Source organism: Leptosomus discolor, chromosome 8 (genome assembly GCF_034619465.1).
Source record: "Leptosomus discolor isolate bLepDis1 chromosome 8, bLepDis1.hap2, whole genome shotgun sequence".
Lineage (NCBI taxonomy): Eukaryota > Metazoa > Chordata > Aves > Leptosomiformes > Leptosomidae > Leptosomus > Leptosomus discolor.
Window position 1 is genome coordinate 36616481 of NC_141398.1, and position 13274 is coordinate 36629754.

General features: G+C 49.4%; 1 protein-coding gene across 1 annotated transcript in view; it reads left to right on the forward strand.

The window, feature by feature from the left end:
* Positions 1-913: 913 nt before the first annotated feature.
* E2F3 (E2F transcription factor 3) overlaps positions 914-13274 on the forward strand; it is a 41115-nt gene continuing 28754 nt past the window's right edge. Inside the window, exon 1 of the mRNA XM_086469238.1 lies at positions 914-1234. Within this exon, the coding sequence (XP_086325364.1) occupies positions 914-1234 (321 nt within the window). The remainder of the gene's footprint in view (positions 1235-13274) is intronic.

Below are 13274 nucleotides of genomic sequence, written 5' to 3' on the forward strand. Positions count from 1 at the left end.
AACCGCCTCAGACAGGCTGGTTTGAGGAATTACGAGCGCAGGCGAATGAAGACCACGGAAAGCGCTTCTCCAGCTACCGGAGCGTGAAATCCCGCGCCGGGACGCCTTGAACCGGCTCCCCAAACACTGCCCCGCACAGGCTGGTGACTTTCCGAGGAAAAGCAGGGGCGAGAACTCAGGTGACCCCTGCCGAGCAGTGGCGGTGCCGGGCGGGAACCCGGCCCAGTGGGACGGGGAACGGGCGGGGCCAAGGGGCGGGGCGGGGCGGCCCCTCCGGCGGGCACGTTGCGGCAGGCGCCGCCGCAGCTGTCACTGTCAGGGAGCCGGCGAACCGGGATCCCGGCTCCTCGGTGGGGGAATCCCCTAGCCTAGCCCCCGCAGCCAATCGGCAGGCGGCATGCAAATCGCGGCCGCGTCGGTGTGTGTGGGGCCAGTGGGAAGGGAGAGGGGCGGGGAGGTGGCGCCCCCGTTGGATGGAGGAGAAGGCGGCGGGAGCCAATGAGGCTGCGAGGCGGGCTGGGCGCGCCACGGGGGCGGGGCCATGCAAATTTCGTTTGAAAAGAGGGCGGGAAATCCGAGTTTCGCGGGAGGCCCTTGGCGCGTAACCCGTCTCCTTTCCCTTCATTCATTGTCAGCAGCCGCCGCTTCCTGGAGCCATTTTCCAGCCGGCCCCACACAGCGGGAGCGGCCCCGCTCCATCCGCCGCATCTGCACGCCCCGCCGCCTCCGTCCCCCCCCCAGCGCCCCGCATCCTGCAGCCGGGCCCCCCCCGGCATCCGCAGCCCCCAGTATTTTGCGCGGGGCCTCGGCATCGAGGAGGAAAGGAGCTGGGAAGGCCGGGGGGGGGGGGGGGGGGGGAGAGACGGGGGGAGGAGGAGGAGACGCGGCTGCGGGGACAGACCCGGAGGGAAGGATGAGAAGGGGACTCCAGCCGCCGGCCCCGGCAGCGCCGCCGTCCGCACCGTCCACGGACTCCAGAGCAGCCCCCGCCGGCTTCCCGACCCGCTTTGCCGCCGGCACCTTCATCCAGATCCGCAGCACCGGCGCGGCGGTGGGGGCGCCCTGTGTTGTCTCCTCCGCCGCCGCCGCCGCTTCGCAGGCTCCCGGTGCCTTTGCCCCGGCGGCGGATGGGGGCCAGCCCGCTGGCAGCTCGCTGTACTGCACCCCCCACGGACCCGCTGGCAGGACGGCGCTGCTGCAGCCCGCTCTCGGCGGAGGCGGAGGCCGCCCCCCGGTAATTTTTTTTTCCCCCGTCCCCGCGGGAGGGTGAAGGGGACGGAGGGGGGAACCAGCGCCAAGGCAGGCCCTCTCCCCGCCGCCGTCCGGGCCCGGGGGAGGCGGGAGGGAGAGGGTAGGAAAGGCGGAGGCAGCGCTTTGTTGCAATAAACTTTCCTGCCTCCCTCCCACCCCCGCTGCCGGGTCTTATTTAAAACGAAAAAAAGAGGAAAAAAAAAAAAAAAAGGGGTGGGGGGAAGAAAAAAAAAAAAATCCCACGCCACGTCCCGCCGCACGGGTGCGAAGAGCGAGAAGCCGGCGGCGGGGAAGGGCCCCGCTTTCCTCCGGGGCAGGGGGGGGGCCGGGCCGGGCCGGGCCGTGCCCCGCCGGTGTCTCCGCTTCACCCCCGGAGCCGCCGGTGACGTCTGGCACACGTGCGCGGAGGCCGCGGCTGTGACTGGGAGCCGGGGCGGGCGGGGAGGGGGACGCCGCTTCCTCCTCCTCCTCCTCCTCCTCCCTCTGGCCTGGGACAGCCCGACCGCCGGCCGGCTGCCCCCCGGCCTCTGCCGCTCTCGGAAATGCCCCTGCAGCAGGTCAGTGACTCGTGGGGCGGCGGCGCGCACCGACCCCCCACCTCCTCCTTGAAAATATTCGACCCCCCTTAGAATTCCCGACACACCCCCCCTTCAAAAAAAAAATTACGACCCCCCCGCACTCGTGGGGTTTTCTTTGTCCTCGCTGTTTTCGGGTGCGCGCTTGGACCTCGTGGGTCCCGCCGAGTTGGGGAGAGGGGGAGGGCGCCGGGCATCTTCGCCGGGCGGGGGTCGTGGACGTCGGGGGTGGGCCCCCACCCCCCCCCCCCCCACCCCCCCCCCCCGGGCGTCCACGACCCCCGCCCGACGGCGTGGGATCGCTAAAACGCCCTCCCTCTCGCCTCTTCCCGTCCCGCCCCGGTGCGCCCCTGCCCGGGCAAAAGGGGTTTTAACACCCCACCCCCACCCCCCCACTCCAGGCGGTGCTGGTCCAGGTACCGGCTGCTGCTGTAAATCCGAAATACTTTTGCAAGAGCTCGGGAGCAGCGTTTGCAGCTGGGAGACCGGACGATGGTGGGAGCTGCCTTTCGCGGGGGTTTTTGCAGGTGTTGGTTGCTGAGGTAGTGATGGAAGTTTCAAGGTTTGTCATCCAAAGCTTATTTTTTATTTATTTTTTTAAATAAGCATCTTTGCTGTAAAAAATAATTGGGGGGTTTTTTGTTTGTTTGGTTTTTTTTTTTGGTGCTCCTGGTCTTCATGTGTCGAGCAGGCTGGCTCAAGCTGCTTTGTAAATATTTGTAAATCAAACCCAAAGGTTTGATTCCTAGAAGGTAGTGGGAAGCAAATACAAAGAGGAGCATATGTTTCAGGGTGATTCTGGGACTCTAATTTTACAGGGTTTTTTTGGCTTTGTGGGAGGAATGTTGGTGTCATAGGGGACTCCTAAAATTACTCCTTAACGGGTGCTGCAAGACCTTTAGATATGAATTTAGTGTTGGTTTCTTTTTTGGTATGACATTCACCTCTCTCGTGGGAGGAACTGCTGTCCCTAAAAGCCTAGGAAGGCCTCTTTCCCCCTTAAAGATTTGGAAGCGGGGAGGCAATTTTGGGCTTCACCTGCCAGAAAGTCCCCACGCAAGTTGTAAGCAAGTTTTGTCATATACCCTCAGCCCCTATGTTTACTTTGGGGAGAGATGTGGGATGGGGAGGGAGAGAGTGGTAAGGCCGATGGTATCGATGGGTTCTGGCTGGCACCCTCCCAGGGCGACAAGCCATCCATGGCATGTGCTGGGAAAGGGCTGCGCACCTTGCTTGGCCCCTACAGCCCTGCTCACGTGAGTGCACCTCTTGGAGCCGTGCCAGGCTGCTGTAGGCCCGTCTTTTGGGAAGTAAGGCTGAAGTGCCTTGTCTTTCTCCTCTGCAAACCGCTTAGTGGGGAGATGATCCAGCCATTTCACAGTTCTTGGTCTCCCAAGTTTTCCACAAAAACTTTTCTGGGAGTGGGAGGCGAGGTTATTGTCCCAGTTGGTTCCTAGCTGAGCATTTTTGAGAAATGGATACCAGAGACTGGAGAGAGAGGAGCGAGAAAATATTGGGTAGTTGCAGTAGTGAGTTCAGGCAAGTAGCACCAATATAAATTTAGCACTTGATCAGTTGAGTTGCAAGTAGCGCATGGAGTCCAAGACCCCCAGCTGAAAACAAGGTCCTGCTAAAAAGCTATAGGGATAAGTCTAAAATTGGGCCAGCACACCTAGACTGGTTAGGGTTGTGAAAATACTCTAGCTCTGCAGATGTAACTGCACTGGCAACCCACCATCACTTCCAAATCTAAACTATGGTACGACTAGAAAAGAGTCAGCATGGTGGTATAGTTTAGGCTGTTCGGGGAGGTGTTTGACTATACCAGCAAATGAAAAAGTTTCTTTTGCTGAATTAAGCCGCTTTCCCCCCAGGAATTTGTTAGTTTATCTGTGGTTGTGTCACGCTCAAACCAGGACAGGTTGGATGAGGGTAGCCATGTTGGAAAAGCCTTGCGAAGTGGCCTAGTCCGTATCAACAGGCAGCTCCAGCCCCAGACTGATGAGAGTTTGCACACTCCTCATCTCCTGAGCAGGTGTCTCTGTACTGTCCAAAACCTGTTCGTTGCCGTGTCACTGCCTGGGGCGGTGGTTCCAGGCCAAGGGTGGCTAGCCAGGCTTTCGTGCTCAGGGAGGCTGTGACCCAGGCTGGCCGTGCTTTCAACTTGAGGAGCTTTTTCACTATTCCCTGTGGAGTTCTTAGAAAGTGTTACCAGGCGGATCTGAACCCCTGCCATGGCTTAAACACCAGCGGTAATGAAGAATTAACCCTTGCAAAGCAACCATCAGCTTGCGCTCCTGGGGGAAGGCCTGAGCCTCTGGAGATGGGGTCAGTGCTGCTACAAGGGGTAGGCAGTCCTGTGTCCTCCCCTGCACCCTGCTGGGGGCTGGTGCTGCTTCCCTTCTTCCCTTCTGGAATCACAGGCTTCCCAGGATGGAAAATGAACCCTGAGCAAAAGAAATACAGAAAGGTTTTCTGCTGGCAGGCAGGTTGAACCAGCTAATAGAAGGTCTGGTAAGTGCCAGGGACCATCAAGGGAAGGTGGTGGCCAGGGAGAGGGCAGGGGGGTAGTGACACCATGCTGTTGTGGTAGCAGTGAGCTTGCGAATCAATTCGGCTCCTCATGAAAACATGGGAGAAATTAATGTTTGATGAGGTACCCCAAAAGCATTATTCTCACTGGTGTTGCCTTCTTGCTTGGTGTGAGAAAGTCACTACCATTTGCAAATCCCCAGTGCTTAAAAATTGGGCTGCTATAGAAGCAAGCTGCTCAAAATGTTTCTAATTCAAATAGTGGAGAATATCTTACTGTCTTTGGGTTATAAAGATAAGCCTTTAAGAAGAGGGCCATTTTCTTAGCCATGAGAAAATGCTTCAATGGAGACACCACCCACATGTTAAGTCCTTTTTAAAAGGGGCTAAATCCTCTTAACAAGAATATCTTTAGAGAACTCCTGTGGCCTTTAGATGACATGAGCTGTGGAGAGGCTGGTTCGACATACTTCAGAAGGGGGCGGGAGGATTTACATTTCCAAACTGAATACTTAGCACCTCTCTCATTATTCTGGTGGTTTAGAAAGCACCTCTTCCTCCCTCCCTCTCAGCAAGTCACAGCTGGAAAGGCAGAAAAATGGGGTAACACACAGTCCTTCTAGGTGTCAGATGAAGGAGCAGGCCAAATAGGCTGTGAATACTGAACAAGGGTTTAAGGCATGGGAGAAGAACCTATAAGTTGCATAAAGGAAGTGGGTGGTCAGCTAAGAGCTTTTATTTATTTTGCAGGGATAAAAAGGTTTGTCTGTGAGGACACAGGTGGTTTCATATCCAGACCCATTTTTGTACTTCTTTGACTGATACTTTGTGTTACGAGGACTGAATGCTAGCATGAGTCTGGGGCCTTTGCTTTCAGAATAGCATTTAAGGGCGTTAAATTCAACTCTGGCAACAGACTGCTTCTGAGCCCAAGGAGGTACCACATGGTCCTTTGGCACAGCTGTCTGAGGAGAGTTCAAAGGGATATAAATCCTGGTTGCCCTAACTGTGCCAACAAGCATCCATCCTAAAGCAGGCATCCTAATAAAACCATACAGGAATAGCCTGTAGCTTGCTGATGATGGCTTCACTGTCCTCTCATGGAGTCCAGCTATGCTGGTGTGGCTCCATCTGCACCAGAACTACCGAAGGGTAGCCCCGTGATGATACAGACATCTGGCAGATTTCCATGAGCAGCTGAGCCATTCAAAGGCTTTACTGTTGCTGGAAGGAGTAGGCTTGCTTCTCCCTCACTGTCTCCTCTGTAACATCTCCTTTGCTCTGCCCCTTTGCCAGGCAGTGCTATTCCTCCACCTCTGTGCTTGAGGAGCATCCAGCTACTCTGGTGGGTTGGTTTTCTGCTGCCTTAATGAGATGAATTAGCTGGGTCTGATGAGCATCAGGTCTGGCATGTGGTAGGTATTGGGCATACATGGCCCTGAAGGAAGGAGACAGGAGCTTTCCTGTACAGTGGTGTTGAGGTGTTAAATTGGCTCACCAAGCCTCAGTTTTCAGAAGTTGGTCTTGCCTGTTCTAACCATGAAGGCGTCTCCCTTGTGCCACCAGCCTGCTTGCCAAAGGCTGGATGTGGGTCACTTTACAGCCAGTTTATTCTTCTGTAGAGGCTGCTTCAACTGACTGAGCAATTAAAGGCATTTTCTTTTCCCTCATTTTATCCCAGGTATGCTGGTGCTGCTCTGTTAATTTTTACAGCGTGCTCGTTTGTAAGTATGTGCAAGCATTTAAAAAAATAATCTTTAAACTTAGGAGCAGCTGTATTTTGCAAGATGAAAGGTTCTCCCACTACTCCTCTGACTATGACTGTGGCAAACGTTTGAGGAAGGAACACAAGAAGAGGGCTTGCATAGGACAGCCCTTCTTGCTTCAAGAGAGCACTTCCTTGGTCAGGGGTTACAATGAATTTTGTAGCTACCAATGGCCTGTGGCTTTCGTCTAATCCCTATTTGAATCTAGTCATAGTTCTGACCTTATGTTTTTGTTACCTTGTATGGAAGAAGAAAAAATTTTGTTTCTACCATTTTCTTTTTTTTGTTTTCATTTTGAATTTGCTGTCTATGGTGTTACTGGGTGACTGTAGATCTTGTGGTACAGGGAAATGATTTTCTCATATATGCTTCTCTACGCAGTTTATGATACATTATCTTCTGTCTCCTCAGCTGTCTTCTCCAAGCTGAAGAGTGCTAGGTCATTTAATTTCTCCTCAAATGAAAGCCACTAGCATTAAAATGAAGGTGTCCTTCTATGAAAGAACAACATAGATGTGAAAACAAACACGTCTGTTAGTTGTGAGTTTTACTTCTGAAGCTTTTGGGGAATGTCAGCTTTGAAAGGCGTTTTGAAGACATGGTAGACCCACTTTGCAGGCCTAGCAGGAGCCAGGGACCCTTTCAGAGCCAGCTTGCTTAACAAGGTCTTAACCTGGCCCTGGGTGGGAAAGCAGAGGTGTGGAGCAGAGGGGATGAGTGTGGCGGACTACTCTGGGAACGGCTCATTACAAAGCGTAGGTTGCAAAAAGGAAAAAAAAGTAGCACTGTTGCTGTTTGGAGCCCCTGTCCTACACAGGCCAGTAGGTCTGATGTGGCTGTGGGAGGAGACTCTAGCCCACCCCTCCTGTATGAAGCACTGAGAGGGGGATTAGGTGAGAGATGAAGATGTGAGCTTTTCTTAGTGGCTTCAAGAATGACAGCTTTCAAACCTTCAGGCTTCAGTTCTGAAAGTGTGTGGTGGGCTGATGGCCATGGCTCTGGTGGCAGTATTGGTCCTGGTGCTGGTGAGAGTGGCTTGTAGAGGAGCTGCCCGCTAAGGATGGATTGGAGGTGGTGACTTCAGTTCGGATGGGCTTCTTGCACTGATGGTGGTAAGATAGATCCAGCCCTGCCCAGAGCGAGGCTTCAGCAGATGGAATGCTCTTCTTAGTGTAACTAAATCTCCAGGTTTTACAGTCTCTGCAAATAATCTCATTTACAGCTGGCAGCACCGATTGTGTATATATGGTGGCAGCTCTCATCCTTACAAATGACTAAGTTGGACTTCAGGCTTTTGTTTTGGCTGGCAGAGTTAATCACTTCCTGCACAAGAGGAGGATTGAGTTTGCTGCTATGGGGAGGAGAAACCTCTTGCATGTGCCCAGGGCAGTGGTGTGTGGTGGGAGAGAGGCTGCCGGTCCCCCCGGGATGGGGCTGCTGCAGTGCTGGGGGTGCTGCTGGGAAGTATTTGGACTCAATTGTTTAGATTTCAGTTCTGTTTGAAGACAGACTTGGCAAAATTGCCCAATTTATCACATCTTTAAAAGAGAACTATTTCACTTCTGTTTTCCTCAAGTAAGTTGGTCCAAAAGCACGCTGGGAAGTGCTATGCCTGGCATGGGTGTCTCTTGAAGTACTATGCTGTCTGCTTGGATGGTGCTGCTATTTGCTGATCTCATGGCGTTCGTGCAATTCTTAATGCCTTGTGGGCTCAACGTGAGCTGTGGTAAATATTTCCGTCTGCAAGCCCTGTAAAGGGAGAAGACAAGAGTTTGACTAGGTGTTGATGAAGCTGGAGCATACTCAAAATGGCCTCCGCTGTGTGGTAGGAGCATGCTCCTTCTTGCATTTTAGCCTTCCCTTTATGCATATACAAATACACCTTGTTGGTAATTGTTGGCAAACTGAACTTGCCTAAGGTTAATGGTATGTGTTGTGTCTTTCACGTGAATGTGAGCAGTTGTTGACCTGTCACAGTGTGAAAACCAACACGCGAACTCTGTCAGAGCTGCACGTGCACACTCTGCAGCTTTTGGGCTTTTCTGCCAAAGGTCTTTTGCCTAGGACCACGCTAGGAAGGAAAGATGGAACATTGAAGATTGCCTTTTCCAAATCGGCCAGGCATCCTTTCTGTGACTGTGCTGAGTTAGGGGGCAAGTATGGCTCTCATTCCACGGGGATGTCAGTAGCTGACTTGTAGAAGTAAAACCTGTGTCCTGTTTTGTGACTTTGTTTGAATAGGAGACTTAATTGCATCCACTTTCAAGATTTCACCCAACTTGTATGCAGCTGCATCTAGGCCCAGAAGTGACCACTAGCTAAGGCTGATGGCATTTCCCTGCTTCAAGGATCTAGGAGCTGCTTTTCAGGAAGATATCGGGTGCTTCCTGTGATCAGTTGCACTACTGCAGATGTTGGGTCCTTGGTATCTTGAGCTTTATATGAACAAGCCACTGCTAAAAGCAGAGACTGCTATTCTTTTGGCTTTCCTTTCTATATCTTTACAACAGGATTTTATATTCTTATCACATAGACATTGCGAGCCACTAGTTCTTTTGCAAAGATGTGTGGAAACTTATAGAAAATATCTAAACAACTATTTCTGGAAAAAATAAATTGTACTGGGAAACTAGGTAACAAGAGGAGTCTGCTTAGCCTTGGCTGCTTCAGCTCCAGCATTCCTGCTCCAAGTTGTGGTATGTGTGTGTTGGTTAATGTATGCATAGATTCTAGGAGTAATTTTCATTAATGAACTTCTTGAAAGACTCTCTTTGCAATACTATTCTGTTGGGATTTTTTTGTGTGGTTTTTTTTTTGGTTGTACAGCTGTTGGTTCAAAGGTTGTTGCATATTGCATAACTTACTGCTAGAAAGCAGGGTGGGAGGAGAAACTCATTGGCAAACTTCCTTCCTTATTAATTAACGTGACATTAAAAGTCCCTGGTTTGGATCTCGATAGTGGCTGTCACCATGCAGTGCAAGAGTCAAATTCTTATGTATCGTGTCAGGCTTCTTGATCCACTCTCCTCATTCTCTGTAAATATGACTTTCTCTTAATTTTGATTCTATGATTCTACCCGTTAGTTACAAAATATTATTAAAATTGGAGGGCAGTAACACATATATTTTTTTCTGCAAACTACTGAATCTGCACTGTAGGATTTCATGATTTTTACACATCTTAAAGTACAGATGTAATTTTAGAGTCAAACACTTCTCCGTAGAGCGAGTGTACTATGCTTTCTATAAAACAGCTTTCAAATTTGCCTTGCATGTTGTCCAGAAACAAACTGGCATGTAGACTTGCTTGTGTCCTTTCTCCCTAGATTCCCATTTAAGAGGTGTAATCTGGCAAATTTCAGGTCTGGAGGTAAAAAAGTAACCTTTTGGCCTGGCATTCGTATTGGTACTATGTTGACAGTAGTCTTCTGGGTTTTTGTGTGCGACCGCTGTGTAAGTAGATAAGTATGTGAAAATATAGCATGATGTGCAGAAAAGATTTTGTCTTGTACTGTAGGCGGAATGGTGGTTTGCATGTATCAGGTTGTCTACTGTGTACTGGAAAATGCATGCCTTAAGGAGCAGGTCTGAAGGGTTTGCTGTGTTCTCTGACTGCTTCTGTGATGGAAACTCGGCTTTCCTTCACCCTCTGCTTGGGCTTTTTTAACATCTGCTGGTTTTAAAGTTGTTTTTTCATCCAGAGTTGCTAGAAATGGGGTTACATGGAATTATAATGTCTTGAGTGATGCTAGTAACCTCATAGTGCCTTCAGTACTTGTTTTCTTGTGCTGCGAACTCTGGAATTAAGTGGCAATTACCATGTATATATGTTGGTGTTATTTTGCTTTGCCAGCGTTGTTTTCAGACAGCATTGGTCCCCACACTGACAGTCGTTTTTTTGTCCCCGTACAGTAAGCGAGTTCACACTTTGTCTAATGTCTTCGCATAGAGGGAATTGATGTTGGTTACAGCTCTCACAGAAGGCTTTTGTGTGGTGATATCTGAAAGCTGTCTTGTTGAAGCTTTTATCAAGGCTATTGCAATGAGGCCATTATCCCCACTCATGGTGAACATAGATATTCACAGAAATTTTTATAATAATGCTTAGTAAGTGGCATGCTGGTAAAGAGCGACAATGCTGGAGTGGTACAGAAATAATACCTGAGGTGGCAGCCATGCTGCGGTGGGGCGTTATCTGTCCTCACAGACCAGGGACGGGGTGAGAAGGGAACGCCGTGCGGGGCAGACGGAGGGTGGTGATCGGGGCTATCGCAAGCACGAATATCCTGGCTGTCGGCTCAGCAGAATAAAATTTTACTTTTCATGGTAAGGCTTTTATCGAGTGGCTCCAAGTAACCCAGATCCAAATTGCTGTATAATACTTCTGCACCTCATTCTCCTTTTTTCTTTTTTGGCTTTGTGGTATCTGTAGCCTAAAAAAGTCTCTTGGGAGTTATGTAAAACTCCAAGTCGGGTGAGAGGAAGCCCAAACTTCACAACTCTGCTGTAGTACACTTTTTAAGCACAAACCTCTTGAGACAGTAGAAAAGACAGCTTACTACTTGAGGTGGGGGCAGGGAGGCCTTTAAAAATTATAATGGTATTTTCACTGTCTGCTTTGTCTTGACAGTGGGTATTTCACTGGGTTTCTTTCCCCGGCCTCAGGAACTGAGGGTTAGAAAAAGCTTGTTTTGTAAAAGACAGTGTCCTGAAATCATAAGCAAGTTGCTCATTTTCTTTCTCTGGATCTTAATCATAAGAGCTGCCTTGATGATTTTTCCCACCTCAAATTAGCAGTTTATTTATAACATGCTGATGTTCTGCATGCCTGTTAGTATTACTGTTCTGTCGTGCTGAGCTGAGAATTGTTTTCTTGAAAATTGACACCACGAAGATGACATAAATGAACCTGGGAAATTGCGTATGCTAGAGAAAAATTCAGGTAGCTTTTAGTATGACTTTGGTTGACACTTCTTTCTATGAAATATCTTCAATTTCCTTTCTGACTTTGCTTGCTAGTCACATTTTTGTTGCTTGTTTTTATTTATTACTTAAGAAAAATGCAGGCCATTGCCTTTTGGCATCCTCGCTACCCTTTCGTTCCTGTTGGCAAACTCCTCTGTGATTGTCTCCTGCGCGCTGTCACCAGCTGCTGCCTTGGATTGCAGGCAGGGGGGTGAGGAGCTTTGCGGGGTATTTCCCTCTTCTCGGGGCCCTCGCAAGAACCTCCTCACAACCGAGAGCCTGCGAGGCCCTTGCAGGAAGGCTCTTCCAGATCTCGGGGTTAGCAGTGTCTCTCCTAGTGGGTCCTCTGCTTCAGCTGCTCTGCAGAAAGACTGGGGAGCGTTCAAAGTCCAGACCATGCATCATGGGGTGTCTTGCGCACAGAGAAGGAAATGGCAAAATAAAACCACATCCCATGAGTTGCTGTACTTGGAGCCATGTACTTTGTAGGTGTTTGAGAAAAGTGGTAAAGAAGGGTACAGGATCATTTGGAGGCCTTTAACATTGTTTGCTTGTGACCTGTTCTCTAAAGATGCTGTCCTTGTTGCTGCTGGCCTTGGGGTGCTGAAGTCCTTCCCTTTTCTTGCCGTGGTAACATCATGCTTTTGCTGAATGTGGGGGAAGTGAATGCAACAATAGTCAACAGGTTGCTTGCTAAATTGACTAGATATTAAGCTTAGGCTCAGCCTTCTATGGACAGAAGTAAGTTAATACTTACAAAGTTTTGTGGTGGTTTTTTTTTGGGGGGTGGGGGTGTGGGGGGTGTTGTATGTGCAGAAACCCACTTTACTGTGAAGGGGATTCCAGACACTGATGTATTTAATTAAATTAAGAAAAAAAAAAAAAAAGAGAGAGAAGAAAACCACACTTGTAGGCAGGAAAATTTCCCTTATTTAGAGAAAGCCATGTGTTCAGGTTACTATCCTTCATGTGATTTATTTGCTTCAGAATTAGGAAGGAGGGTTGCTAGGAAAAATATGATGTGTTCACTTTTTTCACCTTAAAGAATTTTATAAGGGTGATTACTATCTCCCTTTCTCCCTCTTTCCCAGTCCTGGAGTATAATCAATTTAGCAATTAAGTCAGAGCAAGCAAAAATGTAATTGTTCTCATTTGCAATGCAGAGACTAAGATGGACTCTCTAAGGCCAAAATTGGGTGTTTCTGCCTCAAAGTGAATCAGGTGTTAGTGTATCATTCTGTGTTCAGTAAGGAATGATCAGAATGTCACCCTTTTTACTTTCTCCTTCAGATTTGTCTGGTTTTTGTTTTCTTGACTAACCTTTAGCTCTTTTGAAGGCCTCAGTGCCATTTTGAACACATTTCCCTACTTCCTCCAAGGGGGCAGGAAGCAGCACCAGTAGTACCAGACAGGCGTTATATCTGTTGCTAGTACTTCATTTGAAGTGGAGAAGTGTGGCTTTCCCAGCTGTTTGAAGAGCTCAGTTGCTTCAGCGTGTGGAGGGCAGCCTCCAAACTGTGCTTGACTGGCGGCTGAGAAGGGAGGAATCTTCTTAAGACCTTGCAGGGAGAAAACTCTAGGCATCTGTGAGATGCTATAGTGTATCTAGCTAAAAATATCAGATACTTGAGCTTGCCTATTGGCTTGTTTGATGACAATGCCTTGTTGAAATGGAAAAAACCCCAACTGATCTGGAACAGTTTTAAACTTCTCAAACTTTGCATTATAGTGCAATGACACAAGAGGTATGGCATGAAGATCCTGGCAAATGTCGTACTCACCCACCAGGGCAGCCCTGGCTCTTTCCCTGGTCATGCAAGTGTGGCATGCCTAGAAAACAGGGACAGCCTGCCTTCATTCCTTCTGCTGCAGAGTAATACTGAACACCTTCTGCAAGTATTTCACCTCTCCTAGAATGACAGAGATGATGCTTTTTTTCCTCTTTGTTGCTCTGACTTGTGTTTGAGTGCCCCTCCATGACTGAGTGGGCATGAGCCCCAGTATGGAGCAGGTGCAGGGATCTCCCCAGCTAGAACCTTGAATTAAAAGTATCTTGAATTAAGAGCGTGGAAAGGAACACAGGATCTGATGTTCTCTGAGGAAAAATGTGGAATGTAACTTAGTAGATGTGTTGGTCTGAACTGAGGTGGGCGTGCAGATCAGGACTGATGCAGTGGCACGCTTA